This window comes from Haemaphysalis longicornis, unplaced genomic scaffold (assembly GCF_048455015.1).
Source record: "Haemaphysalis longicornis isolate Haplotype H1 unplaced genomic scaffold, Haemaphysalis longicornis Haplotype H1 scaffold_12, whole genome shotgun sequence".
Lineage (NCBI taxonomy): Eukaryota > Metazoa > Arthropoda > Arachnida > Ixodida > Ixodidae > Haemaphysalis > Haemaphysalis longicornis.
The window spans coordinates 103,376,381-103,391,327 of record NW_027526225.1 but is presented as its reverse complement, the minus strand read 5'-3'; the positions used below and the strand labels follow the sequence as shown (position 1 = coordinate 103,391,327).

Below are 14,947 nucleotides of genomic sequence, written 5' to 3'. Positions count from 1 at the left end.
TGACGCTGCTCGCACTGGTCAACATGACCCACTCTGGGTAATGACGACTCTGATGCTTTTCGGGAGCAAAGCTAACATTCTTCACTACAATCACCCCCCCGGGAAAGAGGGTAGCCATCCTGGCGACTCAAGGTGATGGCGAGACGAGCGGGTCATAATAATGCTTCAGACGAGCAACATGCACTGTGTCACGTCCACGGCGTCGGAGATCCTGGGAAGGCGGTAGCGGCTCGACGACGTAGTTCACTGGGGAAGTACGTTCGACAACACGGTACGGCCCCTGGTAGTTCGACAGGAATTTCGAGCACAGGCCAGGAGTCCTGGTGGGTACCCAGAGCCACACGAGAGAACCGGGAACGAAGTCGGGTGCGGGCTCTCCAGCCGTAATGGACTTTTGTCGCTCCTGCTCTTCAGTGGTGAAAGAACGGGCAAGCTGGCGACATTCTTCGGCGTGTTTGGCAGCCTCAGAAATCGGCGTGCACTCAGATCAGGATGGTAGGGAAGAATGGTGTCCAGCATGCACGATGGCTCACGTCCATATAGAAGGAAAAACGGAGAAAAACCCGTCGTCGCTTGGATGGCGGTGTTGTAGGCGTACGTCACGTAAGGGAGTACGAGGTCCCAGTTTCCATGGTCAGACGCAACGTACTTGGACAACATGTCCCCGAGGGTACGGTTGAAGCGCTCTGTGAGGCCATTCGTTTGTGGATGGTAGGCAGTGCTCGTTCGATGGATGACGCTGCATTCCTTAAGAAGCTCCGCGACGACGTCAGACAGAAAGACGCGTCCCCTGTCGCTGAGTAGCTCCTTAGGCGCACCGTGACGAAGTATAAAACGCCGCAGGAGAAACGAGGCGACGTCCCGTGCGGTAGCAGCTGGTAGAGCGGCGGTCTCAGCATAGCGCGTCAAGTGGTCGATGGCAACTATAGTCCAGCGGTTTCCGGCGGCTGTGCAGGGTAACGGTCCGTACAAATCAATGCCCACACGATCAAATGGTTTGACTGGGCAAGGCAGCGGCTGTAACGGACCACACAGATGAGGTACCGGCGGGTTTCGGCGTTGGCAATCTTGGCAGGATCGAACGTATTTCCGCGCGAAGTTGTACATCCCGCGCCAGAAGTAACGAAGACGCAAACGTTCATAGGTTTTGAGTAGGCCGACATGACCACACGTGGGGTCAGAGTGGAACAAGGCACAAACATCGGATCGCAAATGACGAGGAATCACGAGCAACCATTTGCGGCCACCCAAGTAGTAGTTGCGTCGATAAAGCAGCTGATCGCGTACTGCAAAGTGAGATGCTTGCCTACGGAGAGCGCGTGGCGTTACGGCTTGGGAAGGATTGGTGAGCGAGGTGAGGAGCGCAACAATCCATGGGTCCTTCCGTTGCTCAGCTGCCATATCAGTCACAGCAAGAGAAGACAGATCCCCTGGAGAGTCCGATAGATCAGCAGGTACGGGTGAACGGGAGAGAGCGTCGGCGTCCGAATGCTTCTGACCAGACCTGTATTTCACTCGTATATCATATTCCTGGAGGCGAAGCGCCCATCGCCCCAGACGACCTGCCGGATCTTTCAAAGAAGACAGCCAACAGAGGGCGTGGTGGTCAGTGACCACATCAAATGGGCGGCCATACAGATATGGTCGAAATTTAGTAAGCGCCCAGATGATGGCCAAGCACTCCTTCTCGGTAACTGTATAATTGGATTCTGGCTTCGTTAGGGTGCGGCTGGCATAGGCGACGACATATTCGTTGAAACCTGGTTTACGTTGGCACAGCACAGCCCCAAGGCCAACTCCGCTGGCGTCAGTATGAAGTTCGGTAGGCGCTGTAGGGTCGAAGTGTCGAAGTATGGGTGGCGAGGTCAGGAGACGGCGCAAAGTCTGGAACGCGTGGTCGCAGGCCGGAGACCAGGCAGGCAAGTCACGGGCACCACCGAGGAGCTTCGTCAATGGCTGAATGATGGAAGCAAAGTTGCGAATGAAACGCCGGAGTACGAGCAAAGCCCTACGAAGCTCCGAAGGGATTTTATGTTGGTTGGCTTCGGGAATTCGGCGACAGCGCGAAGCTTGGCTGGGTCGGGGAGCACGCCGTCCTTGGAGACGACATGACCCAAGATGGTAAGTTTCGTGGCGGCGAAGCGACACTTTTTAAGGTTAAGTTGGAGCCCAGCTCTAGAAAGGCATGTTAGAACTTTCTCCAAACGGTGAAGGTGCGCCTGAAAATCGGCGGAAAAGATGACAATGTCGTCGAGATAGCAAAGACAGATCTTCCACTTGAGGCCCCGCAAAACATTGTCCATCATTCGTTCAAATGTTGCAGGGGCGTTGCATAGCCCGAACGGCATGACATTAAATTCATACAATCCATCAGGTGTGACAAATGCCGTTTTTGGGCGATCATCATCCGCCATAGGAACCTGCCAATACCCGGACCTTAAATCAAGCGACGAGAAAAATTCTGCACCCTGCAAGCTGTCCAGAGCATCATCTATGCGAGGGAGAGGATAGACGTCCCTGCGCGTGATTTTGTTGAGGCGGCGATAGTCTACACAAAATCGAATAGAGCCATCTTTTTTCCGGACGAGAACGACAGGCGATGCCCAGGGACTGCTTGAGGGTCGAACAACGCCACGCTGGAGCATGTCGTCGACGTGCTGCTCGATGGTGCGACGCTCGGCTGGGGAGACGCGATACGGCCGTTGCCGAAGGGGAGCATGGCTTCCAGTGTCGATGGTGTGCTCCACAGCGGTCGTGCGCCCAAGCGCGTTGTGTGAAAAATCAAAAGACGAACGGAATCTCTGAAGTAGAGCCATAAGTTGAGCTTGTTGGGTGCTGTCTAGAGCATCGTCCACGGAGGCACGGAAAAGGTCAGTCGCTGAGTTTGGATCTGACGAACACGGATCTAGTCCATCGATGTCAATGTGTGACACGCCATCCGTAACGTTGAAAACAAGGCCAGGGTCTATATGTTCTAGACTTCCAAGAGTTTCGCCTTTTAGGAGGGCGCACGGTACGGTCGAAATGTTCGTGATGAACATGGCGCTTCCCCCGGAGTGGAAATCCAGAACAGCAAACGGCAGCGGAAAAAGGTTGCGGTGGTGAAACGTGTCAGATGGCGTAAACAGCGCCGTGGCGTCGGTCACAGACACACAGCATACAGGCACACATACAGAAGAACAGGGCGGAATGGGAGTGTCTTCTGCCACGACAAGTTTAGCAGCGTGGATGGGATGGTCGTCGTCGAACAATGCGTCAGAAAAGGTAGAAAGTTCCACTTGTGCGCGTGCGCAGTCAATCACTGCGTTATTGCGAGAAAGAAAGTCCCATCCTAATATTACTTCATGGGAGCACGCCGGAAGCACTATAAACTCAATATGGTGCACGACGTCCTGAATAACGACCCGAGCCGTGCACGCAGCCATTGGCTCGACATGTTGTGCACTTGCGGTTCGGAGCGATAGTCCATCCAGGGGCGTCTTTACTTTGCGAAGGGAACGGCAGAGATCAGCGTGAATAACGGAAACGGCGGCTCCTGTGTCGACCAGAGCTAATGCGCGAATGCCTTCAACAATAACATCGATGACATTGGTAGGGGACGGAAGGGGATGAGGCCTTGGACTTTTCGACATCGACGCAGTTCGTGCCTCAGGAACTGCGGCGTCTAGTTTTCCGCATTTTCTGGACCAGGACGGCGCCGCATCGGGGAGAGCGAGCGACGGCGTGGTGACGGCGAGCGGTGGTCAGTAAAGGCGGCGCGGTTCGAAGAGGAGGTCGGGAACGACGAACGTGGAGTCACATGGACTTGAGGCGACTGAGGAAAGTCTGCAGGCGCAGAGTTCAAGGTTGACGGCGGATAACGACGACAATAGTGTGCAACGTGCCCAGGCATCCTGCACGCAAAGCAGATAGGGCGATTGTCCGGTGTACGCCATGCACTCCGGGGTTGCGGCATGAACTGAGGTTGGGAAAGCACCGGAGGCGGAACCCGAGGTCGAACTGAAAATGGCGGCTGGAACGTCACGGCAGGCTGCTGCAATGGTCTGGTGGCGACATCGGCATAAGTGACTGGCGCAACTACTGGCACGTACTGCGGAGACGACGGCGGAAGTGCTTCGGCAATTTGACCCCGGATGACATCTCTGAGGGCAGGCTCTATCGTGGACACAGACTTCGTCGTGGAGGGTAGGAGGGACAACTGTCGGGCCACTTCCTCACGTACGAAGTCTTTAATTTGCGTAAGCAATGCGGAATCGGCCGAAATCGCAGCCAAACTCAACCCAGAGCTATCCCGTGCAAGAGATCCTCGAGTGAGGGCCCGTTGCTTCCGCAGCTCATCAAAGCTTAAGCAGAGCTTGACGACATCGCAACCGTGCTCAAGTCCTTGGACAAAAGCATTTGGAAGGCGTCATCATCTATGCCTTTTAAAATATGCTTGACTTTATCATCTTCCGCCATAGATGGGTCGACGCGCTTACATAGGTCCACGACGTCTTCAATATAGCTAATAAAGCTCTCGCCAGCCTGCTGTGCTAGAACACGCAGACGCTGCTCCGCTTGAAGCTTTCGCACCGCTGGTCGGCCAAAGGCCGCAATGAACTTTACCTTGAACTCAGACCACGTCCGGCAGTCGCGCTTGTTGTTCCCATACCATAACTCGGCGGCGCCCTTCAGAGAGAAGCCGACGTCATTCAGTTTCATGGCGTCGTCCCATCGGTTATGAGTGCTTACGCGTTCATACAGGGACAGCCAATCCTCGGCGTCGTTATTGTCGGTTCCGTTGAAGAATGGAGGTTCCCGCTGCATAGCACCGTAGCACATCACCGTCGGTGATGAGGGCGTAGTACTCTGGTCCGGTTGGTTGTTCATGGCCGAGGGCAACTTCCGGCTCCGGAGTTCCAGGATTAAGGCGTGACCCCGGCTCCTCCACCACTTGAAAGGTGATTTATTGACGAAGATCTTTCTGGAGGCGAGAGGTTAGGAATCGCGGATCAGGGAAGCGGACACGAGCCGATCGAAGCAGACCGAGAGAACCCCGTCACTCCAGGCGATGGCGATGAGGATTACCGACAGTCTTTTTGCTGATGATGACGCTGCTCGCACTGGTCAACATGACCCACTCTGGGTAATGACGACTCTGATGCTTTTCGGGAGCAAAGCTAACATTCTTCACTACAATATATATATATAGTCGTGAAGTGGAGTCCTTAGTTGCTGCAGGAATACGCACAAAGTAGAAGTGCGCTCTTCGGAGACTATTTCCAACGTTTCGACCTGAGACAGGTCTTCCTCAGGAATGAAAGCTTCGGGTAAAATCGTACGGACTCAGAGTGGGGGCGGCGCCCCGAAACACAAGCCACATGGGAAACAAACACACAAACGACCACACACAGCATACAGAGCTTATTCTGCCAAAGGCAGGCGAAAAAGAGCCTTCAAAAAGAAAAAAAAAAGGCGAAAGGAAGAGGGAGGAACAAGGTGGCAAGGAGGAGGCAAGAAAGAGGCAAGGAGGAACACACTGCATGAACGCGGGTGGTGGGGATAGCAGAAAATGCGACGAGTTCACGGGTGGCGAAAGGCCCAAAAACATCCGGTGTCTCCGGGAGGGAAAAACTACAAAGCACACGCCGCCACGAGCAGTGAGTTTACATGCGCGTCACCGGCAACAAGGATTAACTACTGACCGTCTTCAGCGGCATGGTCAAGAATGCAAGCGGGGCCAATTATATATATATATATAATTGGCAATGTATATAATATATATATATATATATATATATATATATATATATATATAAATCTAGAGAAAGATAAAACTCACAAAGCGCGCAGAAATAGTTACACAGCAAGAACAATACCAACCAAACAAGGTTTACTAACGTAGCGGCAACGGGACTTGTCTTCATCAGAGTACAGTTACATGATTTTGCTGTCACAAACATTTGGAAAACATTTCTTATATAGCTTTGCAGAAAAATGTTAGAAGGAGCGGAAGATGTTTCGGAAACGGAGAAAATGCATGCAGGCGGGCTACGCCTATGTTACAACAACAACGACAACAACTACAACAAAAAAAGAAAAACCAAAAAAGGGGGGGCGATAGAGAGAGAGAAAGGGGTCGTGTTAACAAAACAGCGTTCAAGCTTGCACCATGACGGGGCAACGTACGCGGAGTGGGCTGTAAGTTCAGACAATGCGGGAAACTGGACAATCGCGGTTTCAAAAGAAAGGGAAGAGTATACAGTACGGTGTTCAGTGGCTGGGGAGACTGGTTGAGGCCGAAGCGAAGATGGGTGTGCCCCCCGCGGATGAAGAGAATAGATATGGGGCACAAAAGAGCATTTCACAGAAGCTAGCAACTGAACAGGAAATAGGTAGGTTCTATAGATCACAAAGGGTTAAACATTCTTAGGTGGTGGTGGGAACGAGGCCTCCTTCCCGAGGACAAATGGCATTGTTGAGTCGCATTAGGCTAATAAAGCTGCTGTATTTGGAGAGTTTCTGCGAATTCTGATGGGAAACTCAAGGATAGGATTAATGAACATAGTTATAAAAATTATGAGGCCACCAATTTTAATCGAGGGATAAGCATGTTAGTTTTCCGTAACTTTAATTAATCCCAAGTGTCGCTGACCCAAATTTATAAATGAAATAAGATTCCCGAACCTCGCGGTCATGGTCCGTTTTGAAGGCGGATTCTAAAATCGTTGCTTTAAGATGTTCAAATGCATGCCCGGGACTGTTCACATGTCTTGACAGCGGCAAATAAGGGCAGCTTTTTGCATGACAGCTGTGATTATTGGACCATATTCGGAAGGGCGTTTCCGTTTGGCCGATATATTGTTGCCTACAAACAGTGCACTCTGGAAGGTATACGACATTAGTGCAGTCACAGTTAAAGTTACCTTTTATATTTACGTAGTAGTCTGAAGCCGTGCTGGTGGCGCGCTGTGTAGTGGTCATGTGTGGGCATACTTTATATCGGGGTTTATTACAGGGCATGCAGCCAGTAGTTCCCGGTCGGTTGATACGAGAGTTAGTGAGAAAGTTGCCTAAATTCTTATTACGCCGGTAGACAACGCGTGGTGGTTCGGGGAATATGCTTTTTAAGAGGTCACTTTGCATTAGGGTATTGTGATGTTTTTTTAGTACGGTTAACACTCTTGGAGCGGAGGATGAGTGGGTTAAAACTACGTTTGCGGGTTACCGTTCGGGGCTTTTTTCTTGCAGATTTTGTTACGGTCTAATTGGTTGGCTCGCACAATAGCGTCGTCGATAACTTTTTCCGGATATTTTTTGTTCAGGAGGGCGGTCTTGAGTTCTCGACAGTTTGAGTCAAAGTCGGCTTGGTTTGAGCAAATTCTCCTAAATCGGTGGGCTTGGCTGTAAGGTATTGCTGTCTTGCAGTGTCTGACATAGCTACTTTGGAAGTGCAAATACTGCCGCGTGTCTGTCGGTTTTCTATACAGTTTAGTTTGAAGCCGACCTTGGGAGGTAGTAACGGTGACTTCCAGAAAGTTTACACTGTGTTCCGAATAGGAATGAGCAAGGGAAATACTAGGATGGGCTAGGTTAAATGCCTCAATGAAGGTGAGGAGCTCCGCGTCACCGTGTTGCCAGATCATGAATATGTCATCAATATACCTTTTATAGTACATTGGCTTTACATTTTGGGTGTCAAGAAAGCTTGATTCGAGGTGAGCCATAAAGATATTGGCGTAGTTAGGTCCGATTCGAGTTCCCATTGACGTTCCGCTGACTTGCACGTAATGAACTCCGTCGAACTCAAAATTGTTAAGTTCAAGAATAAGCCTAAGGAAGGTTTGGAGAGCAGAAGAATCGATAGGTTTGTCGCACGATGACTGCTCATACGCAAGGGATACAGCGGCGATGCCATCTTCATTTGGGGATGTTAGTATACAGTGACGCAACATCGAGGGTGACTAGAAGGCAGTTATCAGTAATTTCAATTTTTGAGATGTCTGAGAGAAAGTCATTGGCATCCTTAATGAAGGAGGGAAAGCTGGGCGGAATGTTGCAAATGAGATTATCCACATAGCGCGAGAGGTTTTCGGTAACAGTGCCAATGCCACAAACAATGGGGCGCCCTGGGTTGTTCACCTTGTGAATCTTTGGGAGAAGATAGAATTTACGGGCTACTGGGCTTAAGGGGATCAGGGAACGAGCCGTGGTTTCATTTATTGTTTTATTTTTAACCAGCTCAGCAAGTTTATCTTTGACAATTTGCTTATAGTCTTGAGTGGAATCATTGGGTAGTGCTTTATAGAACGTCGATACCGATAGTTGCTTATTGGCCTCGTTAACATAGTCGGTTTTGTCTAGGATTACGATTGGCCTCCCTTGTCGGCAGGTTCAATAATTATGTCGGAACAGCTTGCGAGTTCCTCTAGGGCTTTCTTTTCGTTGGTAGTCATGTTGTGGTGGAAAAAAAATTGTGTTTGGTATGCTTTTCGCACATCGCGTTGAACAGCTTTGATGTACATGTCGAGGCAACTATCACGCTGTGTGGGAAGGGTCCAGTGCTTATAGCTAGGCAGGATTCTGCGGGCTTCTTCCGTCGCGGGGTGATCGTAGGAGTATTCTCGTATCCTCATGTGTCTGGCGAAATTATCTAAGTCCTTAAAAAGTTGAAATTCCTCAAAACCACCAGTAGCCGGGCAAAAGTTTAGGCCCTTTGACAGGACGTTCATCTGAGCTTGGGAGAGGGTTATACTTGAAAGGTTCATTGCATTCCCGGTAAGATTTTGTTTTGTGACGGCAGACGAGGGAAAATTATAAGTACAGGGGTTTAACTGAACTGATTGGGTTGCAGTAGTTGAAGCATTTATTACAGTCGTAGTGACATCATCGGTCGTATTGTCAGAGTGGGGGCAATTACTAGTGCCGGAGCTTGTTAGGTTCTTACGCGTGTTGCCAGTGTTAGAAACCTTATCTCGGGTAAATTTTCGGGCTTTTGTTCGGGATATGGCGGAGGCCGTCTTGGATTCGTAGTTGCTTAAAAGGTTCGACTTTTTTTTGCTTAGTTCCTGACTATGTAGTTCTTCTTTCTTTCGGAGAAAATGGGCCGTAGTTTTGTAGTGATTGCGAATTATTTCAGTTAATTGTAAAGATGCTTTATCGAGTAACTGTTTCCACTTATTCATGTTTGACGGGGAGAGTTCGGTAGTAGCAGGTTTTATTCTAATCCTAAGACTCTTGGGAGCGACCGCGGCAGTCAAATACTGTGCAAGAACGGAAACGTGCAATTCGGAACGTATGCACTTTTCGGTGATTTTTCTTAACTTTAAAAACTGTCTTGAAACAGGGAAGGAGGCCGCGTTACCTGTTTTTTTTTTGTTGTAGTCAGTTGCTGCTATGCTGATTCTTTCGAAGGTTTTAAGGGCATGTGGCACGGAGGGCTGGATTTTGGACCCCGGAAGGTCCGTGGACGCGCTGCTGTTGGTTTTCGTGGGCTCGGCGGTCGCCGAAGATGCGGAGGTTGGGCGTGGCATGCTGTTGGTGCGGCGCTGGTCGGGGAGCTTCGTAGTGTCGCCGCGAGCGTTCCCTCGGGGCGTTGTGGCCGCTGCAGGTTTGCCAGTTGGGGCATGACACTGGCGCGACGCTCGTCCGTGGACTTCGGGGTTGGGGTGCTGGCGCTCTCCCGGGGCGCCGTGATTGCTGTGGATCTGGGGGGCGGTGGCGGTGGGCTGCTGGCACGTCAATGCTCCGGGGTCCTTACACTGGATAGAATTGGAGGCAGTGGTGGAAAGTCGCTGTCATTTGGCAAGATAGCGGGGGCTGCAACTGGGTTGGCGGTGCATGCGAAGTCGTGCCAGCCCAGAGGATTGCAGAGGATGAAGCAGAGTGCACGAATGTTGCCGGCCAGCAAGGCCAGACCCTCAAAGCTCGGGTGTAAGCCATCAGCAGCGAGTACTCGGCAGGCTGGAAGGTTCTCAAAGCCATGATTGACGAAGCGGACAAAGCGTGAGCGGCGGCAAAATTCTCGTAGAAGTGAGTTGAAACGGCGTGCCTTTTCGTTGCAGCAGCGAGCGAAGCGAGAGATGCGGTAGTCGCGGCGGCGGTTAGCGGAGCGGGGAAGAATGAGACTGACGTATATAGTGGAAATGTTCGGCCGATATTCAAGAATGAGGTCAGTCAGTGCGCGGTAGTCAGAGAAAGCATGTTGGCCTTATGGGAAGCGCCGGGAGTGAAGGCGGGGGAAAGTGGCGTGCTGGCGGGAAAAATGAATCAGGCCTTTTACAGCGCTGAGCTGTGTCGGCATGGACGCGCTCGGCAGCTGGCGTACTTACGTGGGGTCCGCTATTCTGGGTCTCGGATGCATGGTACTGACGGGCCGCAAATGTTTCTGCTCGTTGGTTTGTGTCACGGCGGATTGAAGATGTGATAGGCATGGTAGTGGCAGTATGGATTCTGGGGGATTCGTTTAAGGGGCACCTCCTAACAGGCAAGTCAGCGTTGGATGTGCTTTGGGGCTGAGGAGCTGTGCTCTGAGGGGTAGCAAAGGTTTGTGCTTGGTACTTGAGGGGAAAAGGCGATCTTGTTGGTTTGCTTGCATCACGATAGGTGGGGGCAATATACTGATAGATCGGCCTAGATGGTGTGGCAGCCAATGTGGCAGGCAGAGTAGCAGCATCATGACCTCTCGGTGTTTCACTAGAGGAGTGCTTTCTGACCGGTGAGCCCGAGCCAGACGCTTCTTGTGGCGGGGGGGCTGCGCTCTGAGTGGCTGCGGAGTTTTCTGCACGGAAGTTTGGCAGAAAAGATCTCGGTGGAGCACCTGGTACTGCATCACGGTGGATCGGAGAAGTGTGCTGGCGAACTGGCCTGGGAGGGGCCAGAACCAACGGGAAAGGCTGGCTAGCGGCATTAGGGCCTTGGTGCGCCTTCGTTGAGTTGATGCTAGTTGCTCCTTTTTTGGTGTGCGGGGGGGCTGGTCTCCGAGGAGCTGCCAAGAATGGTGACTGGTGGCTGGGCGCTGAAAATTTTGATGTTGGTGGGGCTGGAGCTGCAGCACCATTATTCGCCAGGGGCTGATGGAGGCAAATAATTGGTTTGGAAGCTGTCGCAGGTAGTGTGATGAGCACAGCAGTGGTGCTGCTCATCACACTACTTGCCAAACCAAAGAGACCAAAGTTCGTGTTGTTTGCTTGGTGGAGGCGGGAAGAAAGGCTTCGAAATGGCCAGTCCAGGCAGCTTGTCGGCTGACACACGGTGGGGCTGCGGGGAGCTTCATTCTTAAGTTTTCCAAGTGCTTCGATAAGCCCAAGCTAGTGCTGCAAGCACTGGGTCTGTTTGGCTCTGGTGTTTGAGCTGAAATGGTCGTTGTCTGCGGTGGCTCTGGAGTTTGTGCTTAACTGGAGGGTGGCCATGATGGCTGTGGAGGTTGTACAGAACTGAACGACAACTGCAGAGAGAGCTCTATTTTGCATAGAGCAACATTTCGACTGGGCAAGTCATTGCTTTGTTTTGAAATTTTAACCTGGTTGGCACATCCTTGTTTGGGTGTGCTTGGAATTGCAGATGTTTGCTTTCCTGGTGATACAGCGCAAGGTTTGCTCTGCGGACTCTTTGTAGGGTGTCTCAGTGGTAGCACCCGTACTTGAGCCACGCTTATTGATATAGCCTTTTCTTCTTCCTCAAGTGCACGCTTTATATTGCCTCGAGTCTTTCGACTTCGGCTCTCGGCTCATGAATTTGCCTTTTGGTAGCTTCGGTGCTAAACTTTACTCCGGCCAGTTTGACAATAAACTTGTTCAGATCGTCGTCATTGCGCGCTTTCGCAGCCATAATCTGCCGTATCTGCTCATCCATGACGTTTATGCTTGCTTGCTTCGCTTCACATTCTTCTTGCAGCAAAGCGACCGCCTTTTCTTCACTTTCTTCATCACGGAGTTTATCTGACGTCGCAGAATGTCGGTGGTGCTTTCAAGCATCGATAGTTCCACCTTTTTTGCCACACCGTTTTCCTTTTCCTTTTCCTTTTCCCGGCTGTTCGAGCTCCATGGCTTCTTTCACCAGAGCTTCGGTGACCTGCTTCAGTGAGTTCAGGCTTAACTGCTTTGTCTCAAAAACTTCCCTTTTAATCCTCAGTTCATCGTTGGCTCACTCTGTCCGTCAGTTAGTTGTACCTTTATTTGCGCTTCAGCCTCTTTTAACTATTCTAGACGCTGTTGGCGGGCAAATTCTTCAGCCCAACGGTCCATCGTGGCCATCTCCCGCTCAGTGAGCGCAGCACTTATAGCGAAATGCGTGAAGCTGCCGTCTCCCTCCATATTTTGTTTAGAGTACGTCTGTCGTTCTCAAAATAACATTAAAAAATTACATTTGCAACGCGCGTTGTAGCAGAGGACACAAAGAAAGCAAACCACACTCCCTGCACGCGCAGCTGCTTGCTCTAAGCGCGAGTGAGAGTGCCAGGGCTTGGACTAAACAGCAGACAATTGTCTCTGGTCTAAAGTATATTAGAGGCCAAACCGAGCAATTTATTTTGCAAATGAGAACTGTTCCTGTCGCGGCAGATGCCAAAAAAGTGGGCGCGGCTTTGCCGTACCAAAAAAGTGTGTGTTTAAGAGTAACGCTAATGCGCCATTTTGTTTCCTACTTTATTCCTCATTTGGTCTTCTGCATGGTTATGCTATAGTGTACTAGAATTGTGGGACACTATAGTTAAATTCACGCGCGTGCCATTTCCGAAGCGTCGCTGTGGTGGTTAGCGCTAGTGTCACTAAATAAAGGTTTATTTAATGGCTATAGTTTACGCGAAGTGGCACAATTTAGTTTTCGACGTGGAGCTGGCATTCATAATTGAGTCGAACGTGGTCAGAAGTGTGTGGAGCGAGCTGTCAGAGTTTGTGGGCGCTGTTTCGGGGTCATAGGTTGGCGAGTATGTGAGTGTGGGTGATGGTGTCGCGAGCACGGAGAGATTTTAAAACTACATAGCTGACATCGCATCGAGCGCAAGTGAAAACGGACGCAGCCATGGTCCTTTGCCGACATCCTCCGTGGTGATTAGTGCACTACACCTAGTCCGACGCCTGGAGTAAGAAGACAGGTGGGAAAACGGCGCTTTCTAAAGAGGCCAGATAACGTCTAACATTTGGCCGAAAGTATGCTGGGGACATCTGTCGTGGTAGAAGAATCTGCGTAGGCGCCGAGATCGGCATTTCACCGTGCAGCCACGGGATGAATTGGCGCCGCTATCATTTCATTCATCCGACGCCGCCCACCCTGTCCTTCACTGCCATGGCTTCGAAGCTTCGTAGTCTGCGTCGGTTCTCATTGTGCCATTATCTGGGCGCTCGCCGCAATGGGTCGTTTCGCCTTCTATTGCGGCCTCAGCGGCCTGACTCTATAGACATTGCGGAGAAGTGCGTATTATCTCAGGCAGGGAAGTTGTTCAAGCAGAAGAAGATACAGAGCTATTTTGCATGTAAGTGAGGCATTTTCATCAATAAAGTGTTTTTATGAAGCCTGTGTCTAGACTTTCATTCAGATGGATCGATAAGGAATGCTAAAGTGCCGTCGAGACAGAACCCAAAGTGAAGAATGAGTTCCGTCTTGACGGAACGGCCGCTGTAACGTTTCGTTCAGAGGATGCGTGAATTTAACGTTGGCTTCACAATTTGTGCTGAGTGCGGTCTCTCTTGATTCAATACCCAACCGGCCAACCCGCTTCCACTCACCGACTAGCCGGAATCACTGGTTATTATTTATTCATATTTACAGATGCTCGTACTAACTGGAAAAATCTGAAATGACCCACTCATACACACACGCTTTTCGCGGCAGTAGCTAGACGAGACAGGAGCAAATAATAATGTTTTGTACAGCAAACATTAAAAAATAGGCAGACAGAGTGAACTGACCGCTTACGTCTGCCCACTGTCGACTCAAGTGAGTAGCACCGCTTGAGCCGCTGCTGTGAGTACTTAACAGCCGGTCGCGTTTTGTTCCATCAAACATTTCCTTCAAATGACTTTGCAGTGAAAGGCTCAAGAACTGAGAAAGAAAGTGCATTGGCGGCCTGGGCCATGATACCAACTCTCTAGCCTGGGAAAGGCGCGCTTCCTCGCAAAAAAAGGGGGTGCTTAGATTCGCATGCAAACTTTTTTCATTTTTTGCCTCAAAATTGGTGGGGGGCTTAAACTCACCAACATACGGTATTAGTCTCCCCAATTACAATCCCAAATAAGGCAATAATCACTTCATTCACACACCAACTAGGTGGTGTTTACCATACCAACAAATTTTATTGTGGCGCTGTTTTCATTTTAGAAAACCAAAATGCGATAAAAGTACATCGCAATGCAGTCGTACACATCTGTAACGGCTTTCTTTCCACTACAAGTGAGCATGAAAACGCAATTATCATATGTCAGCCAGGCATCTTCGTGCTGGCTCGAATACCGATTTTATAGTGCGTAGTAATTTGTTTTGCCTCACTTGTGACCACTGATCGTGGTGTTAATGAATAAAACAGGCCATAAAAGCGACCATCGAGTAAAATCTGAGCACAAGTGAGCGATTGATTTGCCCAAGAAAGATATTTGAGAATGTCTGTAGTAATGTGGCAGCACCCAGCGTATTCTGAGAGCATCGGAGTGAGACGGACACCGCTATGCTCTGCAATGGAGAAGTGAAGCTCACAAGTGGCTCTGTTGGAAACATGCAGGAAGTTCCGGGGGAAGCTCGTTGGGAGGCTACCGCGAAGGTTCCGTCAGAGGTCCCAGCCACCGGCTAGCGATGGTGAGAACACGTGCCTGTTAAGTATCTACATTTAATTAAGCTCTCACATATTGAGCACCACCAGTGCGGAATAAATTTAGCCCGAAGAAGTAACAACCCACCCATTTCTAGTTTTAAGTTGCTGAGCTTTATTTCGCCCTTGCTGGATGACCTGCATGCTGTGAGATCGCGAACAGGAACG

The 14,947-nt window shown here is 50.4% G+C and overlaps 1 protein-coding gene across 1 annotated transcript in view; it reads left to right on the top strand.

Moving 5' to 3' along the window:
• LOC144163147 (receptor-type tyrosine-protein phosphatase S-like) overlaps positions 1-14,947 on the top strand; it is a 137,642-nt gene that overhangs the window by 104,945 nt on the left and 17,750 nt on the right. Inside the window, exon 26 of the mRNA XM_077693972.1 lies at positions 14,693-14,766. Coding sequence (XP_077550098.1) covers positions 14,693-14,766 — 74 coding nt within the window. The remainder of the gene's footprint in view (positions 1-14,692; positions 14,767-14,947) is intronic.